This window comes from Macaca thibetana, chromosome 15 (genome assembly GCF_024542745.1).
Source record: "Macaca thibetana thibetana isolate TM-01 chromosome 15, ASM2454274v1, whole genome shotgun sequence".
Classification (NCBI taxonomy): domain Eukaryota; kingdom Metazoa; phylum Chordata; class Mammalia; order Primates; family Cercopithecidae; genus Macaca; species Macaca thibetana.
The window spans coordinates 6,494,089-6,516,330 of record NC_065592.1 but is presented as its reverse complement, the minus strand read 5'-3'; the positions used below and the strand labels follow the sequence as shown (position 1 = coordinate 6,516,330).

Here is a 22,242-nt window from a genome sequence, read left to right as displayed (position 1 = left end):
GCACCCCACCTGGGGATGTGTATTTCTAATAAGCTCCCATGGTGGCAGTGCTGCAGGTGGGACGCCACGTGGGCAGGCAGTGTCCTAGAGCCCTCAGCAGTAAACCCTCTCCATTCTCTGGCTCTTTTCGGCCAGGGGTCGGGGGAAGGCTGGGTGGTACCAGAAGCCAGGGAGGACCCACTGGTTTTTCTGGACATCTCAGAAGGCGTCATCTCTCTTGACGCTTTGTTCATGGCAAAGAGAACATTGTTCTAGCATGGGCCTGGCCAGGTGGGCTCTGGGCGATGCCACCACCCTCCTCAAGCCCTTTACCAGGTCAACGATCTTCACAGAAGCAGGCTATGGCTTTAAAAGTTGGCGCTGAAGCATTGAACAAAGTCGGGAGATGGGGCTGGGATCAAGTCACAGTAATATTGAGGACAAAACCTGGCGCCCACAAGCCGACACCCCAGCGAGTGCTGCTCACGTGCGTCTGGCCGGCTAACCCGGGCGGGTTCCTTTCCCTCTGGGGTGTACATGTGACTGGTTTAGTAAAAAGAAACTTCTGCATGCTCTTTTTCTCAAAAAGAATCATCCATTTTTCAAGCCATCACAGTGTCTCTGAAGTAGAGGATCTCCCAGCACTGCCCTCTCCCCGGCAAGCAGGACACAGGGCAGTACCTGCTCAAAAAGAACCACCCTGTGAACATGGGATGTGCTGGTTTCTGTTTCCTCAAAGGGCCCAGGTCCATTACGTGTTCATGAACTGAATGTGTAGTTCTTATAAGGTGCTGTAAGAAACAGGAGACAAAGCCTTGTCCAGGGTACAAAAGGTTTATTGCTTATAAAAATAAGTTACCAAACCCAAAACCCCACAAAACACAAGAACCCTGCATGACGATCGCCATGAACACAAGGGCTCATTCCAGTAACAGCTCACGGAAACGACAGACAGGCACGGTGGCCGGAGGTCAGCTCACCAGCACTGCCGACACGCGGACGAGGAGCATGCTGCACAGCTTCTAGAAAAGTCTTCTTTGCCTTCAGTCTACTGGCTAGTGGCAATGATCAGTCGCATCGGCCACAGAGGGGGCCTGCTCTTCGAGAGTGGCCTCAGCACACATGGCGCTGTTTTATGAAAGGGAGGAGTGGCTGTACACATCTGGGCAGTGAGGAAGCAACTGAGCCTTCTGTGGGCTTCCTGTGTGTCTGGGAAGGTGCCGGGTGGGGTCTGAGGCTGGGGCTAGCGTGGGGGCTACTGCCGGCAGGTGTCATGGAAGGCTTCGAGGGTTCGGAAATCCCTCCACGTCGGGGGAAGGCCGTCCTGCAGAAACTTCCCGCAGCGCTGGCACGGGGCCTGGAACAGCTTTATGTAACTTCTTAACCAGGTCTAAAAAGAGAAACGAGGAGAGAAGTGAAAGAATGGTATACGGGTGCTCCCAAAGTCCTCCTTCCTATCAAGCCTAATGGCCCAGACAACTTAAGTTGGCTTTGGCCCCAGAAGACGCCCCGTGATTTCACAGGGAGCAGCAGGCGGAACCCACAAGGTCACCTGACTGCTGATGTTCACTTGTGATGCTCGCTTGCCCCTCCCAACCGAGGGGGTTTTGAAAATAGAAACCCCTACTCTCAAAAGCAGGAAGGCCTCTCTGGAGTCCCCGGGAACCACCGAGCAGCCTGGCGTCTGGGGGCCAGCACCCCGCTTTCACTTTCTGGGTCTCGTGTCTTCTGAATGTCAGTATCCATCCTCTTCTCCTTGCCCACCACTAAGAGCGGGCTGTGGGTGTGTGCTAAGGAAGCCTTGGAACCGAGGACAATTTCAGATTTCTCCGAGGAGGTCAACATGCCTTCTAGCTAATCTGATTTCAGAGGTCGTCACTCACTGTCACAGTGTGGCCTGACACACTGGGGGGGGGGTGGGTGGGGACAGCTCTGGTGCCACTAAATAACATCATAAGCAGCAAATCCACACTTGAGTGGTTCAGAGTGCAGAGCTTTCTTGGGCGTCATACATAAGGATGAGCCTCCCGTAACTCAATTCTCAAACCCAAGGAGATTCACTACCAAAGAAAAAAATACCCAAACCCCAAACGGAAGGCAAGCAAGTTCTCGCTGTGAAAGGGGCACATGAATCTTGTCATTTCATGTCCTCCTGAATTATGTCTATAAGAGAAAACTGTTACTCGAAGAGGTCGGCCGAGCTTATTGATACAAATTCTTCCATCTCCATCTCCACCACAGCTGCCTTCATGGTGACAGGGCATGGCCCATCAGTCCTGTCCCCCTTTCCAAAGGCCAGATGTTTGGGGGTTTTGGCAATAAACACGAGGTCACGAGGTCATTCAGTTAAACTACTTATTCTTCCCTAACTAGCAGAAGTTCTGTCTCTGCCACAAATAGTACTCATGCCTGTGCCTCAAATCAATCAATCAACAGATTGGTATTAATTGGCTGGTGTCGCTGAGCACAGTGCTGAGTGCTATAACAGATGAAAAGGGTTCTTTTTTTTTTTTTTTTTTTTTTTTTTTTTTTAGAGGCCAGACATCACTCTGACACCCAGGCTGGAGTGCAGTGGTGCAATCGATCATAGCTCGCTGTAACCTCGAACTCCTGGGCTCAAGCGATCCTCCTGCTTCAGCCTCCTGAGTGGAGTCACTGGGATTCAAATCTTCCCTGAATCCCAAAGTCAGTTACCAAAGGGAAAGGGGGCATTACAACGTGTTAGGCTCAAAAGCAAGTCTTTGCAGCTATCTGAAATTGGAGCAGGGGAACCGTTCCCTGGACATACAGAAGGACCACTCCGTGAGGAGCTCTGGGCACCTGGCCGTGTTGTGCCCAGTCTGCCACCATCATGAAGCCAATCAATGCACCAGGGATGTGTCTTCCGACAAATGAACTCCAGGCTCTCTGAGCAGTGGGACTGTTGATGCCCATGTGATGGGATGAACACTGATTTGGCCTTGCTAACAGGTGAGTCTCTGGAGTCGCTTCTCTAACCGGCAGACTTTCTAGGGAGTCCCGGCAGCGGTGGACACTGGGGTCTGCCGGCGTGAGAGCACGCGGCCGTGTGAGCATGACAGTGCAACAACTGGCTACGTCTGTCAAGGATGCGGGGGACATGGTGTTAGCCCTGCTTAGGCCAACTGGTGGCTGTGTGATAAATGCTGATCAACTGGCCCTGGGGTCGGGGAAAGTCCTGATTTGCAGTGTTTGCTGATTTCCGTGGTGTCCACACTCCCACCAAGTTTGATTTCAAACTAGTAGTGGCTGAAGAACCAGCTCGCAAGACACTGAACAGGCACTGGCAGGAGCCGGCTGCAGCACACCACAGGAATGGCTGCTTTGCGGCTGCTTCCATCTCCAGCTCCAACTCTGAAAATCGAAGGAGTAAACGTCTTGGGGAACTGCGCGATTTAATTCACTGCGACATGTGCTGCGCCAGCCACAGGGCCTGGCCCAGATTAGGAGCTCAATGAAGTATCTGTGGACTAAGTCAATGCTGGGAACTATTTTGGAAGATCATTTCTGAAAACACCGCATTTTCAGCAAGTAGAAGAAAGCACTAGTGAATGAAGCTGGAAGTGGTTTCTCCCAGATCCCTTCCCAGTTTAAAGAAAGTAGCAGTTTTAAACTGGCAGCCCCATCTCCCACTGGGAGGCCCTCAAAGTCTGAAGATTCAACGGCTGCCCTTCAAGCTCCCTGTTCTCACTTGAAGGGAGCCAAGGTTTAAACAGGAGACCTGACTCCTGAAGCCACTTACCATGAAGGATCGGACCACGACATCCGGCATCTGGGGCAGCTGATAGTGGAGCAGGGCAGTGGTGGCGTGGTCTGTTACCTGAGAGTGCGGGACAAAGACTAGTCAGCGGCCACTCCCAGCCGGCATGGAGAAAACAAGCAGGACAAAGGCACGCCTTCTGTGTGAAAACAGATCTGAGTATTTCGTGGAGGAAAGGGCATCTAAAATAGAATCTCTGTAGAAAAACTCGTTAGGAGAGTTGGGGAGTCAGAGGGGGAGAAGGGGCATGCTGTCGGCAGAAAGGATGCGGGCCTGGAGGCAGGGGGAGTGTGGACGATTCCAGCAACTGAAAGCCTGGCCAGGCTGGAGCACTGGCAGAGGGAGCAGCCAGAGGCCAGTGGGGGCAGATCCCGGAGAGGATCCCAGGCCTCCCTGCTCAGCGAGGCACGGCACACACAGGACATAGGCCAAGGAGCACTTCCGCCTGGTACACACACTTCCTCTTCCTCCTGGGACGTTTTTCCCAACAGGGCAACTCTTTCTGTTTCCTTGAATTCTCATTCTGTCACCATTTGTAGCCACACAGGATTTATGATGGTGAGCCTGGAAGTTTCTAAGGCTGTTCTGCTGGGCCTCACCACTGCTAGGAGGGCCCTTCGAAGGAGCCGGGCGCGCCTGGTGTGGTCCCCTCACCAGCTCCCTGAAGGCTGTGGCCTATGGTCAGCACCCTAGGGGTCTGCACCCGTTGTCTCCCGACTCCTCAGGGGAAGTTTATCAGCAAGGCCAAGGGCAAGGCTGCTTGAGGTCCACTGAAGGCATCAGGTGACCAGATGGAAAGAGCACAGGGTTAAGCTCCGGCACCACCCCCTGACCTTGATCCAGCTACTTATCCTCTCTGCGTCTCCATGCCGCTTCCGAGAAGCAAAGGGGCTGGCCTGAGAACCCTGGTGGTTCTGAAACTGTATGACACTGTGAATTGTTAATGCCTGCCATCAATCAGCAAATGAGCAGATTATACCTAATTTGATAGTCATGTTCAAAGTAATGGTTTACATGATTGTCCTCATTAGGGATTCTTGACATCGCACATGTCATCATTAAAAACAAAACAAGCCGGGCGCGGTGTCTCATGCCTGTAATCCCAGACCTTTGGGAGGCTGAGTCGGGGGGATCACTTGAGCCCAGGAGTTCAAGACCAGCCTGGGCAATAGAGCAAGACCCTGCCTCTATAAAAAATACAAAAAATTAGCTGGCTGTGATGCCACACACCTATAGTCCCAGCTACTTATGAGGCTGAGGTGGGAGGATCATTTGAGCCTGGGAAGTTGAAGCTACAGTGAGCTGCGATTGTGCCACTGCACTCCAGCCTGGGCGACAGAGACCCTGTCTCAAACAAAACAAAATGAAAAAACCACACCTAAACCAAAAACCCAAAAAACTCCAGAGAAAGTCCTTAGCTTTGAGAACAAGAATGAACACAGGTCTCACTTGTGCAGACGTGGCCATTTTCTAGCCCCCAATGAACGCTACGTACGCGGCTGAACCCATGCAGGGGTAGAGCAAGCTGGGCAGGTGGAGACCAGGGTCTGGGCCCCGCACGGCGACATGTGTCCACACCTGCAGCTGGAGAGGCTGCCCCACGAAGTGTGAGGACACCGGCTGTGCAGCCAGGCAAGCCAGGGCCTGGCCCCCTGGCCTCTTATGGGGCCTCTCTATAGCCTCAGTTTCCCCCTCCATAAAATGGAGATTGTCTTACATATTGAGTAAGGCTGGTGAGAGAACAGCGTGAAGCCAGTCGTGGGAAGCACTCACTCTCTGGCAATGCCACCAGCCCCGCCTGCCTGGTCTCCTCTTCTGCTCTGCCTGGGCCCTGGACTTGCCCTATTTCCCAGTGGACTTTCACGGCCTGCCCGATGGCTGGTGAGCCCCACCAGACAGACGGTCAGCTCCGCGGGGCAGGAATCATGTCTGCCTGGTTCATACTGCATCCCCGAGGCCTAGGATATCACCCTGCATACAGCAGGTGCCCAATACATATTTGTTGAATAAAGAAGTAAACTTAAAAACGCCCACTCACCAAAGGCCATGGACCATAAACACCTGCACTTTGTCGCAAATACATCAACAGTTCATGTAGCCAACACTGCTGAGAAATTCTTACCCAAGTGGCTTTCAAGATAAATGGTACTTACTCCTTCGAGTGCCAAGACTGCTTTTATTTTAAGCATTTTTGACAGACAGCTTTCTAAAATGAGCAATGCTTTTTTTTTTTTTCTTTTAAACAGTAGTAATGATAACTTTGCAAAATGACTGGTGGTAATTGGTGGGGGGAAATTAATGGCTACAAAACACAGCAAAGCAAACTGGGCTTGAACGGTCCGTGAACTTGAACGCTTGGTTCTTGCCCATCTAGCTCCCTTGCTAAGAAAACCCGTGAAAGTGCCATTTTACGGGCTGACAAGATGTTTTTTGCAATTATACTTGCCATTACAGAAGAACCAAAGTTTCTGGAGAATTCTTTCTTCTCACCCCATTTATTTTTAAAATGTCTCCAGTGTAGCTTCTGTTGGAACAGCCGAGGCAGCTGGGCTGGTTTTGTTTGCTCCGGCCCTGCTGTTCTGTAGCTCCAGTGTGACACCTTCCCCGCCATGGGAACGTCGGTCCCTGGGAGGCCCCTGGGGTGAGACCGCCTCTGTCCACTTCGGCCTTGCAGCCACGTGCAGGCGGAGAGGCTCTGTCTGGCTGCACTTTTCTTTCTTTTGTCTTCACATTTTTAAACACAAATGACCAACACTTAAAATTCGGGAAACTTCACTTAACCATGGTGCCCAGCTCCTCTTGAAGCATTGGAGGATCTGGGGACTGTCTCACAGGCTACTGTGACGTTTAAACAGGGCCCAGCTTCTCCTCATCTGTGTGTGTGACCCTGGCACTGCCACGTGGCCACCAGCTGCAGCAGTGGAGGGGCGGTGACATGTGCAGTTTGCCTGAGCACTCTAGGGTCTTAGATCCAGCCTGCTCCACTCATCAGGGGACCTGGCTGGCCCCTGTGGCCTTTGGAGTTTACAGCCTCTAACCAAACCAACAAGAGCCTGCACCCCCAGGATTCCCCAAACCCTCCCCAGCCTGCTGTTCCCTGGGCACCTGGCCTGGCTTCCTGATCTTTATTTGAGCTCATCTTCCCTGGCCTGACAGATCTGTGCCCATCTCCTCCTCCCTTCCTCAGCTGACCTCTGGACTTGACCTCCTCTGGCTGAACCTGAGTTCTCCAAGCCAAGTTCCAAGACAACTTAGTTTTGATAACCGCAAGGTGCTCTCTCCAGGCAAGGCATCATGTGAATTACAGGAACATCTTGAGTGGTCTTCCGGACCTGCACCTCCTCCAGCATTTTTGCTAAATGGCCTTTCACCCAGAGGCCCGAGCCAGAAACCTGGGCCCCGGCCTGTCACCTGTCTTCCCCCTGCCTCATACGTGGTTCCAAGTTATTTATCTCAAATCCTTCTACTTCTTCCCACCTTGCCTGCCTCATCACGGCTCAGAGGGAACATTCTGTAGCAAAGAGGGAAAGAGCATGGGCTCCACCCATTCCAGCAGCGATGCCTTGGGTGAGGCACTTCATCTTTCTTCGCTGCAGTTTTCCCATCTGGAAAATGGGGATAATGACAAAGAGTGCCTACCACAGGGGATGACTGTGAGGATGAAGTAGTGGGCAGAAGTGTGTGCTGGTCAGAAAACATGAGTGATTGCCATCGTTCAACCAGAAACCCAACTATGTCAATCCCCTAAAACCCTCTTATGGCTTTCCCTCTCTCGCCACAGCATTGGAATCTCCAGGGTGGGGCCCAGACACTATGTCAGCCCCTCCAGGCTATTCCTAGGGATGCTAAAATGGGTGAGAATGCAAGGCCTGTGAGCGCACAATCACCAATCACCGGGGGTCTTGTCAGATTTTCATCTAGGAACTTGGGGAGAGGCAGAGCATCAGCACTACCAGCCGACTCCCAGGGGTGCCCATGCTGCTGGTTAGGGACTGGGCTTTGAGTGGCAAGGCTGGGGCATATCCCAGGCACTACAGGAGCATGGCCCCCAGAGGGTTAAGCATTTGATTCTGGGCCATGAAACAAAGAAATACAAATCAGAATGACAGTCTGTCTTTCTCATGAATCAAAATGAATGGCACCCCCCGAGTTTCACGATGGGCACTGTGGGGTGCCAGGGTGGAAGGTTTTCATAACAGGTGCCTGTAGAGTGGGGGGTTTCCTTATTTCTGAAAAGTGCTTTTTTTTAAAGACCCATCAGATATTTTATTAACTTATAGTAGCTATTATTAGTAACAGCTTATTATGTGCCAAGCCCTGTGTGCCCCTCTCATTTAATTCCCACAGTAACTTGGAGATAGGTGCTTTTCTTTTTCTTTTTTCTTCTGACACAGAGAGGGTATTGCTCTGTCGCCTAGGCTGGAGGGCAGTGGCACGATCTTAGCTCAGTGCAGCCTTGACCTCCTGGGCTCAAACAATCCTCCCACCTCAGCCTTCTGAATCGCTGGGACTATAGGCTCATGCCACCCCACCCAGCTAATTTTTTATTTTTGTAGAATCAGGGTCTCGCTATATTGCCCAGGCTGGTCTTGAACTCCTGGCTTACGTCATTAGCCTGACAAAGTGCTGGGGTTACAGGCGTGAGCCACTGCACCTGGCCCACTATTCTTTTTTTTTTTTTTTTTTTTTTGAGACGGAATCTCACTCTGTCGCCCAGGCTGGAGTGCAGTGGCACACTCACTGCAAGCTCCGCCTCCCGGGTTCACGCCATTCTCCTGCCTCAGCCTCCCACCCCCTATTCTTATTTACATTTGATAGAGGAGGAGTGAGGATGTCCAGAAGCTGGGAAGATGCACATAGTGGGTGAGGGTAGCACTGTGGGAGCCCAAACACTGGGAGGCCCAGGCCTCTGCCCACCTCCCACCCACTGACTCCCATCCCTGGCTCTCCCAGTTTGCAGATAAAGGTGCAGGCCCAGGGCTGTGGCCAGCAGCTGCCCACCATCTCCCAGGGCGGATAAGTCTTTGGGAAGCTAGAATTCCGACGCCAGGCACAGGTTGGGAGATTCACAAATGCACCTGCTGTAGCACAGGCTGCTCAAGGGTAGCACAAACTGAATTCACTAGAAAGTGTCCTCTTCAGAGGCGGCGGGAGTCATGCGCCACAGCCCTGCTGGGCGTCTGGCTCACAGGCAAGGCACCTAATTAGTTTTTCCATTGCTGGTCGGCAATCTGGCCAAACTCAGCCTCTTTTTCAAAAGGTCCAGTATAAAGTATTCTCTTCCATTGCCAAGTGGTGGCAGCTTTTTCCAGCACTGATGCAATCACTCGATTTCTTCAATTTCCCACCGCCAATTACAGAAATATTTTAATAGAAGGAAACAAAGCTGATTAACTTGCTATGTTTTCCCTCCTGTCCTCCCCAAGTCCTCCACTGCTGGTTTTCGAATTCCTGTGGATGGTTGTGGAACACAGGAGAACTTCACCTACAATGATCTTCCTTCTTGTCAAAGCATTCCACCTTCAACATTTTTTTGTTTTACATTTTTCAACAACAAAGTTGTTTTTTTGCTCAGCATCCAAGATGTGGAAAAAACAGGCTGGGGGCAAAAAAAAAAATCTGCTATTAACTAATTTAAATCCACTCTGTGGCAGCCGAGGTTCGGTCCCATTGTGTGGCAAAGCTAATGAGATTCCACTGGGAGATAAAAGCCGCCCTCCCTCTTGGCGGAGGCCAGGAAGGGCACTAATGCTCCCAATGAGAGGGAGGCGACTCACCCCACCAGTGAGTGCCGGTTTGAAAAAAGGCTTGTAAAAAGATCAAAGGGATGCGAGCCCAAGGAAAGGGAGGGAGGAGGAGGCAGGAGGGTAACAATAAGCCAGTAAGACAGGGGCCCTTGAAGAAGAGGAACGCGGGGATAGGGAGACAGGCCTCACAAAGAGGGGCAGAGGGCGACATAGGGGAGGGGCTTCGCTGGGAGGCGCCCTGATCACCCCAAGGCAGAGAACCCTCAGAGGCCTCCTTTGGGGTGTGTCCCCTGTCTCAGTGGTGACCTGCAGTGATTTACTGTGAGAAGGGTGACATCTCCATTGCCTGCCAACAGATCCAGTTCACTTGATCAATGTTCCTTTCAGTTTTCCCTACCCTCTCTCAGCATATCCAAACCCAGAGAGAACGGAGCTCAGGGAGGGAGTAGGGACTCTTTCAAGAGACCTTGAAACAGCTGCCAGTCAACGCGCTGGAAAAGGAGATGCCAGTCAAAACAGTCTCCCAAAGCTCCTCTGCCATATTGTGTGCACGGAGCTCCTGACGGCCCCCCTCCTACAATCAGAGCTGGAGGGTGCTTCGGAGATCATGAGTTATTTTAGCTAAACCCAAAGTGGCACTGCCTGCAATAACAGCAACAACCCACATCGCCATTTACTGAGCACTAACCCTGTGCGAGAGCTGGTCTACACTGCACAGCCCGGGTGTGTGGCTCCTCCAACAGGAGCCCAGCCTCTGGATCTGTCCCTTGTGAGCTGTGTGACCTTGGGCGAGGGTTAAATGGGCCAATGCAGGGACAGTGCACTGACATACAGACCTCAAGTGTCCAACATATGGCAAGCGCCCGCCAAATGTGTCCCCTCGCAGTTTTAGCCCTCTGAATCCCCACGACAACCCGACAACCTTATGACAGAGGTACTCTCACATTTGACACTTCTAAGTCAGAGGGTTAAGTCACAGGGAGGTTAAGTGACTTGCCCAAGCCAAGGAGCTGCTAGGTGCAGAGCAGGAGTTTGTTCTGACCTTCTGAACCCCAGCTTGAGTGCCCAGACTCTACGCCCCAAGCCTGATGGGCCCCCACTCCAGGCCTCTTGGGGTGGACAGAGGTTGTAGGGCGATGAAGAAAGGTGCCATTTCCAGGCCCTCTCTTCCCCAGAGGGACTGGACCTCAGCACTTTTAGGGTAGAGCTGGGATTGGATAACAAGTTTCCTCACTTACACCCCAGTTCCTGTCACCGATACAATGTTCCTTCCACCTCTCAGCCAGAAGCTTCAACCTGTCTGGCTCCCTGCTATGTGCTGGCCCCAACCCTCCAAACGGTCTGACAGAGACACCAGTGGGCCCTCAAGAAGACCTCCAGATTGAATGAGCCTCCCTGCCGTGGACAAAGAGGGGGAAATGGGGCAAATACAACGCGGCTGCATCAGGTGGGCACGTACACACATTCACCGAGGAAATGAAAGTGCAGTGTGAGGAAAGGGGCAGGGTGGGGAGAGCGGGATGGCCTTACTGTGGACCCGATTCAGTGTGCACCCTACTGTGTGCCCGGGATTCAGTGTGCACCCTACTGTGTGCCCGGGATTCAGTGTGCATCCTACTGTGTGCCCGGGATTCGGTGTGCATCCTACTGTGGACCCCAGATTCAGTGTGCATCCTACTGTGTGCCCGGGATTCAGTGTGCATCCTACTGTGTGCCCGGGATTCGGTGTGCATCCTACTGTGTGCCCGGGATTCGGTGTGCATCCTACTGTGTGCCCGGGATTCAGTGTGCATCCTACTGTGGACCCCAGATTCAGTGTGCATCCTACTGTGTGCCCGGGATTCAGTGTGCATCCTACTGTGTGCCCGGGATTCAGTGTGCATCCTACTGTGTGCCCGGGATTCGGTGTGCATCCTACTGTGTGCCCGGGATTCGGTGTGCATCCTACTGTGTGCCCGGGATTCGGTGTGCATCCTACTGTGTGCCTGGGATTCAGTGTGCATCCTACTGTGTGCCCGGGATTCAGTGTGCATCCTACTGTGTGCCCGGGATTCGGTGTGCATCCTACTGTGTGCCTGGGATTCGGTGTGCATCCTACTTTGAGCCCCAGATTCAGGTGTGCGTCCTGCTGTATGTATTCAGGTGCGTGTCCTGCTTTACACCCCGGATTCGGTGCTCACCCCACTGTACATCCCAGATTGGGTATGCAGCACCCACACGCTTTTTCCTACTCAGGCCCTCTCCCGCTGTGGTGGCAAAGATAACAGGTTTAGGCCCAGCAAGCTGATTTCTCGCTGAAGCTTAACCCCCAGAGCCCAGGTTTTATGTTGACCAGATGGAGGTTTGTTCTATGGCAGTAAGGGAAGAATAAAGGACACTCTGATGACACAGAAAGGACTGGGGAGAAAAACCCTCTTAATACACTATTGTTCCTCAGCAGTTTCCTCTTTAAAAAGCAAGGGTCTGTTGGGCTCCTTGATGGGGTAATGTTGAGAAGATGACAATGCCAGTCGCCAGCCTGGCACAGGAACAACAGCGTCCTCCACAGCAAGACCCTTGTCCTCTGTTTCAGGGGTGAACTTGTACTTGTCACCCAGGCTGGAGTGCGGTGGTCTGATCACAGTGCACCGCAGCCTCGAACTCCTGGGCTCAAGTGATCCTCCTGCCTCAGTCTCTCAAATAGCTGGGACGACAGACACACACCCCCATGCCTGGCTAATTTTTTTATTTTTAGTAAAGATGAGGTCTTGCCACGTTGTCCTAGCTGGTCTTGAACTCCTAGGCTCAAATGATCCTCCCACCTCGCAAAGTGCTGGGGTTATGGGCATGAGCCACCGCACCCGACCCAACCTTGCACCTCTTTCCTATCTTTTTTCCTCTGAATTTTCTGAATACTTTCAACTTGGGGTATTTGATTTGATTTAAATGGAAACTTACAGTTTCTGCCAGGAGTTCTAAAACAGGGGCCCTTGTATTTCTCAGTGATCCAGGAATTGAGTGCCCGAAGGTCGCGAGCACCAGCTGGCCCCAGGGGGCATGCTTCTGGGCCAGAGTGGAGGCTGCTGGCCGGCATGCAGGTAAGGAACAGACTCTGGAGGCTGACTGTTGGGAACCGCCTTCCAGCTCCTGGTTGGTGGAGCAGGCTGGGGACCAGGACCCAGGAGTTCACAGGCTCCCTGAGATGATTCTGGGTGGAGGTGCAAGGGCCGCTGTGGGCCACTGCCTGCTTCCCACCACCAGGGGACAGGACTGTGGCTGAGTAGCGCCGGGAGAGCTAAGCTTGAACAGGGATGCTCTTCCCAACGCACCCGCTGAGGGCATTATCTGCCGGCACACAGCCCACGAAGCCAAGCGAGGAGAGTGGGCGCCTCTCATTATTCTGAGTATTTCCCCACAAGATTAGTAAATAGGGAAAGTTAAGTACTCAAGTGTTTAGAAGTTGCTTATTTAAAAGAGAAGCCTGGTAGGGACCCAGACTGTGGCTTCCCTCCAGCCAATATGGGCTTCTATATACTGTGAAGAGAAGATTCCCTTAGACCTGGGTGAAAGTGACAAAAAGGCAGAGGGGAACCGTCAGGAGACCGGGATTCGACCCTAGCTTAGTGATGAATGGCCTGGGGGGCCTCTTCCCTGCTGGCCCTTGGTAGAAGAGCGTGGTGAGGCTGGGGTGGGGCTGGGTAATTCTGCAGGCCCCTCGAGGTCTAGGTTTTCAGTGGATGCTGCTGCAGAGCCGGAGCTGCCCTAGTTACCTCCTGGCAGCATGGACACGCTGTGCCCTGAAGTTCCTGCCCTAATCCAGGAACCCACCTGCTGCCCTGATGCGAAGGCACTCTCAGGTGGGCCTCAGATTCTAGGCCAGTTCAAAGAGCTTGAGAATTCAGCTTGGAACCAGGGAGACCACCTGCACAGCACTGTTCTCTGTGTGGGAAGCCTCTGTGCCGCTCAACCAGACTCTGGAGCACTCCAGTAGCAGGCAGCAAAGCCAAACGTGTGCTAGGCACAGGTGCCCAGGCGGTTCCCACGATGCAGAGATCAGAATGGGCTTTCATTGGGTGGATGTATTTTAATGTTACACAAGGAGATTAGCCCAAGAGTTTGGGTCTCCACGAAGAGTTTCGCCAAGGACAGAGCCACCCGTAAGGAGAGGGACAGTAGGAATCTCTTGGAAGGAGAAAACTCTTTGTGGGTCCTGTGGGCAAAGACATGAACCAAGTGTGTTAAATGTTTAAAAAGACACCAATCCCTGCCAGCAGTGTTGCTCTGAGGATGTGTGCTGGTTTGATGAAGAATATTTAAAACAGTCCCAGAAGTGCTCATTCCATGAAAAGAGGAGCCGTCATTATTTCAAAACTGGAATGCTATGCAGTCAGCCCTGACAGTGATGTTGGGGGGCGATGGGGAGTGCGCAGAGACGAGCTTCTCAAATGGGGATGAAAGTACAGTAGAGCGGAAGCAGGGGATTTATTTTTTATTATGCAGCTCTCGTCTCTAATCTGTACCTCGGATTTGTATGCCACGGGTTCAGCGGGCCTAGCAGCCTGGAGAGGAAACATCGAAGCCCTCAGGGACTTGGGATTACTTGGATGGGATCAATATTTCCTCCTCTGCTTGATGAAGGAGCCATTTGCATGGGCTCTGAAGGGCTTATAACTGTCCACCAGAGCCAGGCATGCTGCTCTGGGATGAGACCAGAGGCAAGGCTGCCTAAGCTGGAACTGGAGAGGTGAAGGCAGACATTGCTGCTCCATCTTGCCGGAAATCCCTGCTGACACTTTGGAGATCAAGCTCTGTGTCTGAGAGGGGCAAGTCTGTGGATGTCCTTGGTAAGATCTCTGGCACACACCAGGGCCTCTATAAATGAGATGTGGTTTGCTTTGGGGGTTCTAACCTCATCCTCTTTGAAGTCCCAGCCAGGGTGTCACTGATGCCTGAGAGGGAAGCCCCCAACTCCTTGGACCCTTGAGTGCAGACTAGTCGCAGACAGCCTTTAGGGGTGATGCGCCCCTGCTGGCCACTCCACAGCCACCTACGGGATCCTTCTGAAAGCCCTGGAGGAGCAAAGGAGGCCTTGCAGACCTGGGTCTCAGCCGCATTTCCCTTCAGTCCCCACCTTCCATGGCAGCAATGCCGGCTCCTGGAGGAATCCGCCTCCCGCCCCAACACGTTTTCCTGGCTGCACGTCTGTGCTCAAGTGGCCCCTCTGCCTGGAATGTTCCTGTCAGGCTAAGCCCTTCTCACCCCTCAGGACTCAGCTCAGGGTCTTCCCCATCCCAGCCCACCCCCCCGCTGGGGGAAGGTCCCTTGCCTGTACTCTCAGCAGCATCCTCTGCACACCCCTGCCGGGCACTTGCCAGACCTGTGACCAGATGCCCCTGTCCCCCAAGCCATGCTCTCCTTGAGGTCACACCTGCCACATCTCCATCCTCCCTGGGCCTAGCTCAGAGTCTCCAAGAGGACTGTGGCTCAGCACTGGGTGCGGCTCACCTAGCAGGAGCCTGAGTGAATGGGAGAGAAAGTGGACAGGAGTGTACGTATTGATTTTCAGCCACTGGGGAAAGGGGAGTGGAGTGACAAGGAAGGGATGGGGTAGAGAAGCAGAGGTGGGCACTGCTTGGGAGGTGGGGCCTGGGCGAACAGGGGAGCCCCAGGGTAGACACGAGGGAACTTTCCAGGGTCCTGACCACCTTCCGTGTCTGCCAAAGGCCCTGTGAGAGGCTGCGCTTTCCAGGGTCCTGACCGCCTTCCATGTCTGCCGAAGGCCCTGTGCAAGGCTGCGAGGAGACGCACAGGGCCTTTGACATTTCTCAGGATTAAGGAATTAAGGCTTTTTATTTAGATGAAAAGAAAAAAGTTCAGTGCTTTCCAGATGGCAAAACGTCAGTTTCTGTCCCTGGCTGCCAGGAAAGTCCAAGCCCAAAGACACCTGAATTGTTCTGCACCCACTTGGTGTGATATTATTTTCTGCAGGAACAGCCTTGCAGTCAGAGAAACATCCAAAGACATCTGGGCTCCCAGGAAACACAGACAATACCACCTACTTCTCCATCAAACTTGAGGTAATGACCGGAGAAGAATGCAGACTGCAGAGCTGGGAGAGAGACCCGCCAAGACGCAGCTCAGCCACCAAGGCGCCGGCCCCCAGCCACTCCTGCTCAGTGGGGGAAACGGGAAATTGGGGCACAACATCTCAATCTTGGGTGCCTTCCAGAGATCACTGGTTGTGCCACTGGCCCTCCCAGGATCCTAGGGACTGATCCAGGTCCTGGACCTAGGATGCTGCCTACATCAGCACTTCAGGGCTGCCCAAAGGGCACTGCTGCGTGGCCGTAACTGTGGTGTCTCACAGGCTCTTCAGCTCACTTTGTGACCAGAAGCACAGATAACATGCCTGAAAAAACGGGAAGGTGGACAATGCTTTGGTGGGAGTGGGTGGGTCTGTCATAGCAGCTGGGTCTTGGGTTGACTTTACACACGACAGCTGGGCGCAAACCCAGGTCTGTCTGACTCCAGCCTACACCGAGCCACCATGTCCACTGCGGAGATATGGGAAGCACAGACGGAAGGGGTGGTCACTGAGGAAGAGGCCTGTGGGAGGAAGCCTGCCCACAGGGGATGCAGGGATAGCTTTCTCAGGAGAAGAGAGTGTCACCATTGACAGGCCCTTCAGAGAAGTCGGCCAGGTGGTGGACAAGAAATTCACCTTACACTTCATACCTATGAATTCAACTTCACACCAAGTTTGTGGGGCAGGTACTCTCATGGCTCACTGCAGCCTTAACCTCCCACACCCAAACCATCCTCCCACCTCGGCCTCCTGAGTAGCTGGGACCGCAGGCACATGCCACCACACCCAGCTAATTTTTATTTTTTGTGGAGACGGGGTTTTGCCATGTTGCCCAGGCTGGTCTCAAACTCCTAGGCTCGTGATCCCCTGCCTCGGCCTCCCAGAGTGCTGGGATTACAGGCATGACCCATGCGCCCAGCTACGTCTCTGTTTTACAGATGAGGAAACTGAGGCAAGTGAATCCACACAGGAAATAGGTGGGGGAGCCGGGACCTGATGACATGGCAAATGGCTCTTAGCCACTGTGCTATATGGCCTCTCTCTGGGATGGTCGCTGTGGGGAACATGGTGGGAGGTCAGCCTGGGCTTAGAGAGCAGATGGGGTCCTGCTATGTTGGCAGCCCATCCATGGAGTTTACAGCCCTATGGGCTGAGGACGGGGGCCTGGGGAATGGGAAGGTGGGTGTTCTTCCCAGAAGCAGTTTTCAGATTTTGACCTGAGTACACTGCAGCCCTCACAACCCTTCAGGAAGAAATAAGCTATAGAGATGACAGATGACTACTCTGTGATTCCTCTAATGGCGGAAAGCCACAGACCACTTCCAGGGCAACACAGCGCGCCCTAAGAAAGTCAACAGGATGGCCCAGGCTTTTCTGGCTCAATTTTAGCCATAAAACTGGGTCCATGTGAGCTCCTGGGCCGTGCTCACACTCAGCAGGGGCTGAGAGAGCCTTGTGCAGGAAAGGTACTGGGGCGGCATAAGAGGAGAACAAATGATCAAATCTGTCCGGGGTTTAGATGCTCATGAATATTCAAACAAGACCATTAAGAGAGAAGGTGGCGGTAAAAGGGTTTTCGGCTGTCGAATTGAGCCTGACGCCCCTCCCTGCAGCTCTCAGCTCCCCAGGCCCCGCGCTGATGCTTCTGCGTGGTGACCTGGTCAATACAGTCCAGCTGTCAGCTGAGGGAACGGCTGCCCTCAGGGACGCCCTGGGACTGTCTGCCGCCACTCCTTCCCTGAAGCCCGTCGCCAGCCCACTAGCGGGCTCACACACACATCTCTTGGGCACACCACTCATCGGAGTCACGGATAGGACTCTGTCTTGCTACATGAAGCGGCCCATTTCCCTTCGCAAGGATGAAAGCTGTCCCCTCAGTTCTATCTGTTTGGAACACACTTGTGAGGCAGCAACAGAACGCACAGAAACAGATGAAAATGACACCACATTCTGTCCTTACAACATAAGTTCTCTCTGTTGGAAAAAGTTAATCACCATATAAGAGGCGGGGGGATGGTCAGAGGGCTGAGATCTGTAAAAGGCAGAAGGGCCTTCAACGACTCTGGGAGGCTGCTCCCGGCTGTGGAGTCCCTCTGAGTGTGGGGGTCTCACCTGTGCAGGGTGCTGAACAGCGAACAGGACTGAGATCTGGCCTGAGGTTTTAGAACTTTCGTCACAACCATGGCCTCTTCCAGGCCTTCATCTGTGGCATTTGAAGAGAGGCTTTTGGAAGGAAATGCAGAGGAGGCTGGTAGGAGGAAATGTTAGAGATTGAAAATAACGTGGCTGGGCGCAATGGCTCATGCCTGTAATCCCAGCACTTTGGGAGGCTGAGGCAGGTGGATCATTTGAGGTCAGGAGTTCAAGACCAGCCTGTCCAACATGGTAAAAACCTGTCTCTACTAAAAATACCAAAAAAAAAAAAAAAAAAAAATTTAGTTGGGTGTAGTGGTGCACACCTGTAATCTCAGCTACTCGAGAGGCTGAGGCAGAAGAATTGCTTGAACTTGGGAGGTGGAAGTTGCAGTGAGCCAAGACCATGGCACTGCACTCCAGTCTGGACGACAGAGTGGCACCCCATTTCAAATAAATAAATAAAATAACGTAATGACTGTTGATGGGGCCTCTTAGTGGTGTGAAATGCTGCAGCGGCTCCACACACCCGAGTGAGGTGTGCAGCACAGCCTGACTCAGGGGAGGGTGATGGGTCCCATCCCTGGGGAATGATCCCATGTTGAAACAGTTTCCTTCCCTAGGAGGTGGAAGGAGAGATAGGTGAGGACTTTTGAATACTATTGGGGTTGGTAGTCAGCTAGGTTCTCCGTGTACCCACCAATGCAATATCAGGTGTTCACCCACTTTTCAGAGAACTGAGTCTTCTAGGGCTGACTCAATCTCTTTTACTGAAAAGCACCAGGTGGCCACCAAGTAAACAGACCTTGATAAAGTCTGCCTCAGTTAGGGGCTAGTCTTGCATATTAAAAAGAATGAACAAGCCGGGTGTGGTGGCTCACGCCTGTAATCCCAATAGTTTGGGAGGCCGAAGCAGGTGGATTACCTGAGGTCAGGAGTTCAAGACCAGCCTGGCCAACACGGTGAAACCCTGTCTCTACAAAAATACAAAAATTAGCTGGGCATGGTAGCGCATGCCTGTAATCCCAACTACTTAGAGGCTGAGGCAGGAGAATCACTTGAACCTGGGAAGTGGAGGTTGCAGTGAGCTGAGATTACACCACTGCACTCTAGCCTGGCCAACAGCATGAGACTCCATTATAAAAAATAAAATAAAAAAATAAAAAAATAAAAAAAATCAACTAATAAATGAACAAAGGAATGAAGAAGCAAATGGCACTCTGCCCAGAACATGACCCACCATGGACAATCTATTTGCTCACAGCTAAAAGTTCAGATGGTGCAAAACTGAAAGGGTTACTCATCTTTCTGCAATGACTGTGGACTGAGAGCTGGACATCTGCGGGCTACTTTCATGCTGTCCCTTACCTCTGATGAGAAAGCTGTAAAGTGTGTGCAGGTCCCTTTGGGCCTCTCTCTCGATGTCCCCTGCCTACCTGGGCGGTACACACACTCTACCTCTCTCTCCAGCCACCCCAGCAGGACTTAATGCAGTGAGTAGCTGTCAGTCTGCTCTCACTCTCCCTAAATTGCTGGATGAAAACGCACACTGTTTTGAAATGAAGGGGTTAAAGATCAAAATAGTGGCTGCCCCTGCAGAGTTTAAATGTCAGAAAAATATGAACACGCCTGAAACCTTTCCTAGCTCTTTGTGATTCTGCCCTTTCAGATGGTCACCCCCCACCCGCCCCGCCCATTTCTAAGTCCCATTCTCTGAATCTACTCTGCTGGAGACTTGCTGGCTATAAAAAGCTTCTTCATCCTAGGACCAAGTGCAAGGAGCCTCCAGGGACCACAGTAAATGATGGGAACCTGTTAGCAGCCACAGACCCACAGCAAGCTGTCCCCAGCCCTCTGCTACTTCCGCACTTGGGTAAGGGGTCTAACGAGGAAGAGTGAAAAGGGCTTGCTGACGGCGTGAACATCTGCAGACAAAAGGAAGGCAGAATTTTGCTTCCTGTGGTGGGATTTGCTGCAGAAGCTCAGGTGCTCAGGCTGTAAGCCAGCGGGTCAGGCACGGGCCTGAGAGAATGCGACAGGGACAAGCTTCCATTCTCCTACCTCCTGACATTGTTTGCCAGAAATAAAAAGGTGAGTGTTAGCTTGGTTTGGCTCTGCAAGGCAATCCCCCTCCCCTGCCACATTGAAGGAGGGACCTCGGCGGGGCTTCCTGCTTTCCCAGTTCTGCTTTCCCTCGTTCTGGGCTGGCCACGGCTGCTTCTTGTGGGCAAGAAAACAGACCCAACACAGTGACTGCAACCACATGGTGAAGGCCTAGGAGAGGGAGCTCTCCGGGTTCTACCTCAGCTAGGGCAGGAGGAGAATTCCGCCATTCATGCCACGTGAGCTGCTGCTGGTGGCCCAGAACTCCCATCTCAGAGGTGGGCACAGCTCTGGTACCTCCCACCACTGTCAGGACACATCTTCACCCTGAGCAATCTCCTCTTCTTGATGACCAAGGAGCCTCCTCCAGCATGTCACGCCGCTCCCCAGGGCACTTCACGCCACTGCTGCAGGCTGAGCTTTTCTGGATGGTGCTGGGCACTAACGCCACCCTGGCCAGTCGACTTGGCTGGATGTAAACAGGCAGAGCAGGTGGAAGATGTCTGCCGCAGTGCTCCCAAACAGCGTCTTTCTGGGAAACACTAAAAGCAACATCGATCGTGACACCCCATGTATAAGTGGGTGGACAGGAGGAAAATAGAATCTTGAGAAATAGCAAATCCTAAAAAGCGGAGTTTAGAAATGCTGCCACCGAATCCTTCTCTTTTGGTGATTTAGGTTTGAAATACTTAACGTCACCCCATAAACTGTGCCAGGTCTCTGAATCTGCAAAGGACAACGTGGTCCCACCTCTGCATATGGTGCAGGGCCTGGTGGTGGCACAGGGAGGTCTACCTGCTGGCCACTAAGATGAACACGATGAAACAGGCACGGCAGTCACTTCCCTGGGATGGAGACTACACCACGCATGCTTTGTGCTTTCTACCGCCATCTCCCACAAGCTCAGTGATACAGAAAGACATTTTTGTTTTTTACAAGATCCCAAACTCATTCCATGTGGATGATGATTAGTTGAAGACTTTATTGATAAAGGATTAAGCTTAATTCTGTATATTATTTTCCAATACGCTTCCTTCATTTGGCAGCAAATGGAAGACATTTTAGTAGGCAAGAGAGAGGACTCACTAATTTAATTCTTACTTGTCCCTGAAAAAAAAGGCTTCAACGTTATCTGCCTTTAGTTGTAATCAGAAGGCACTACCACCTCTCCCAATTGTGTTTCTTTAATCTGCTACAGGTCAATATCAGAGGTTACGTCCACTTAGTTAATAACAGGTGAAAGGAGAGATGATAAAGCAATCTCAGAAAGGCTTCTGCACAAATACACATGATATGCCACTCACCAGTGACATAAAATTCCCATTCCTTAGAATTCATCAATTTTTACTACTTGAAACGTGTTACACAGACTGGAAGGGAGGAATTGGCGGATGCTCCTAAATCTCTCCAACTAGACTAATATCAAATTTTAAACACTTCTGCTTCAGAGTGTGTTTGTAATTTTAAACAAATACAAAGAGTGCCTGGCAGGTTATTTTCAAGGGAGGTAGGATAAAAATATAGCACTGTCTTTCTAAATCTGCTTCACGAAATCTGTGTTTCACACATCTTACAACTTCCTAATACACTTTCTGCTTGCATTAAAAAATACAAGAACATTAAAAACAAACAGGCGAAAGTGAGCATGTGCAAGCTCCTCCCTCGTCAAGGGTATTGGAATGGAAATGGACCATTGTTAAAGACCAAGTTATGAGCTGCAATGCTGGCGGCCCTCGAGAAGTCATCATTCAGCCCTCGAGAAGTCATCATTCACCTTTTGTGGAGCCAGGAGAGGGAACTCATTGCAATACCACAGAGGACATGAAGATAAGGACCAGGTTGAGGGGAAAAACCAACCATTTTAACGTTCTTCACTATTAAAGCAGAGCAAGATACAGATAATGAGCAGTGTTCTTTCTCCTCAGAATATTTTTCAACCAGCCACTGGGGGAAAAATGACAAGGACAGTCAGCAGGGAAAATGTTAGCATTGAAGGCTGAGACCTTTTGCATGCGAAACAAGTAAATACCTCCAGTATGGTGACTTAGATAAGAACACTAAGATGAGAAATGTAGTTCCCTGCACTAAAGCCTGTGTATAACCACACCCTTCCTTCTTTTATGTTCCAGATCCAGGGACCAGGGAGGAAGACAGGGTGGGAAGGAGGGAGGAAGGGAGGGAGGCTATTTTCTCCATTACATTTCCAGGGAGCTCAGTTGGGTAAAGGGGTGTTAGAAGAGTAAAGCTATGATTTTCTTTGTTAAAACTTTATTTTAGAGCAGTTTTAGATTTACAGAAAAGCTGCAGAGATGCAACAGACAGTTCCCATGTCCCTCACCCCGTTGCCCCACTGTTAACATCTTCCATTACTATGGCACATCTGTCACAATGAAGAAACCAACACTGGTTACTCACTCATAGCTGAACTCCAACCTTTA

The 22,242-nt window shown here is 51.8% G+C and overlaps 1 protein-coding gene across 2 annotated transcripts in view; it reads right to left on the bottom strand.

Annotated features, from left to right (window-relative positions):
• Window positions 1–799: 799 nt before the first annotated feature.
• Window positions 800–22,242, bottom strand: part of MED27 (mediator complex subunit 27) — a 443,188-nt gene continuing 421,745 nt past the window's right edge. Inside the window, exons 8-9 of one of the 2 annotated variants that reach the window (XM_050760248.1) lie at window positions 3,740–3,817; window positions 800–1,369 (exon numbers count right to left, since the gene is read on the bottom strand). In XM_050760248.1, coding sequence (XP_050616205.1) covers window positions 1,235–1,369; window positions 3,740–3,817 — 213 coding nt within the window. In that variant the 3' untranslated portion in view covers window positions 800–1,234. Of the gene's footprint in view, window positions 1,370–3,739; window positions 3,818–19,404; window positions 20,347–22,242 lie in introns of those variants that run through there. The other variant, XM_050760249.1, reaches the window with a different exon arrangement.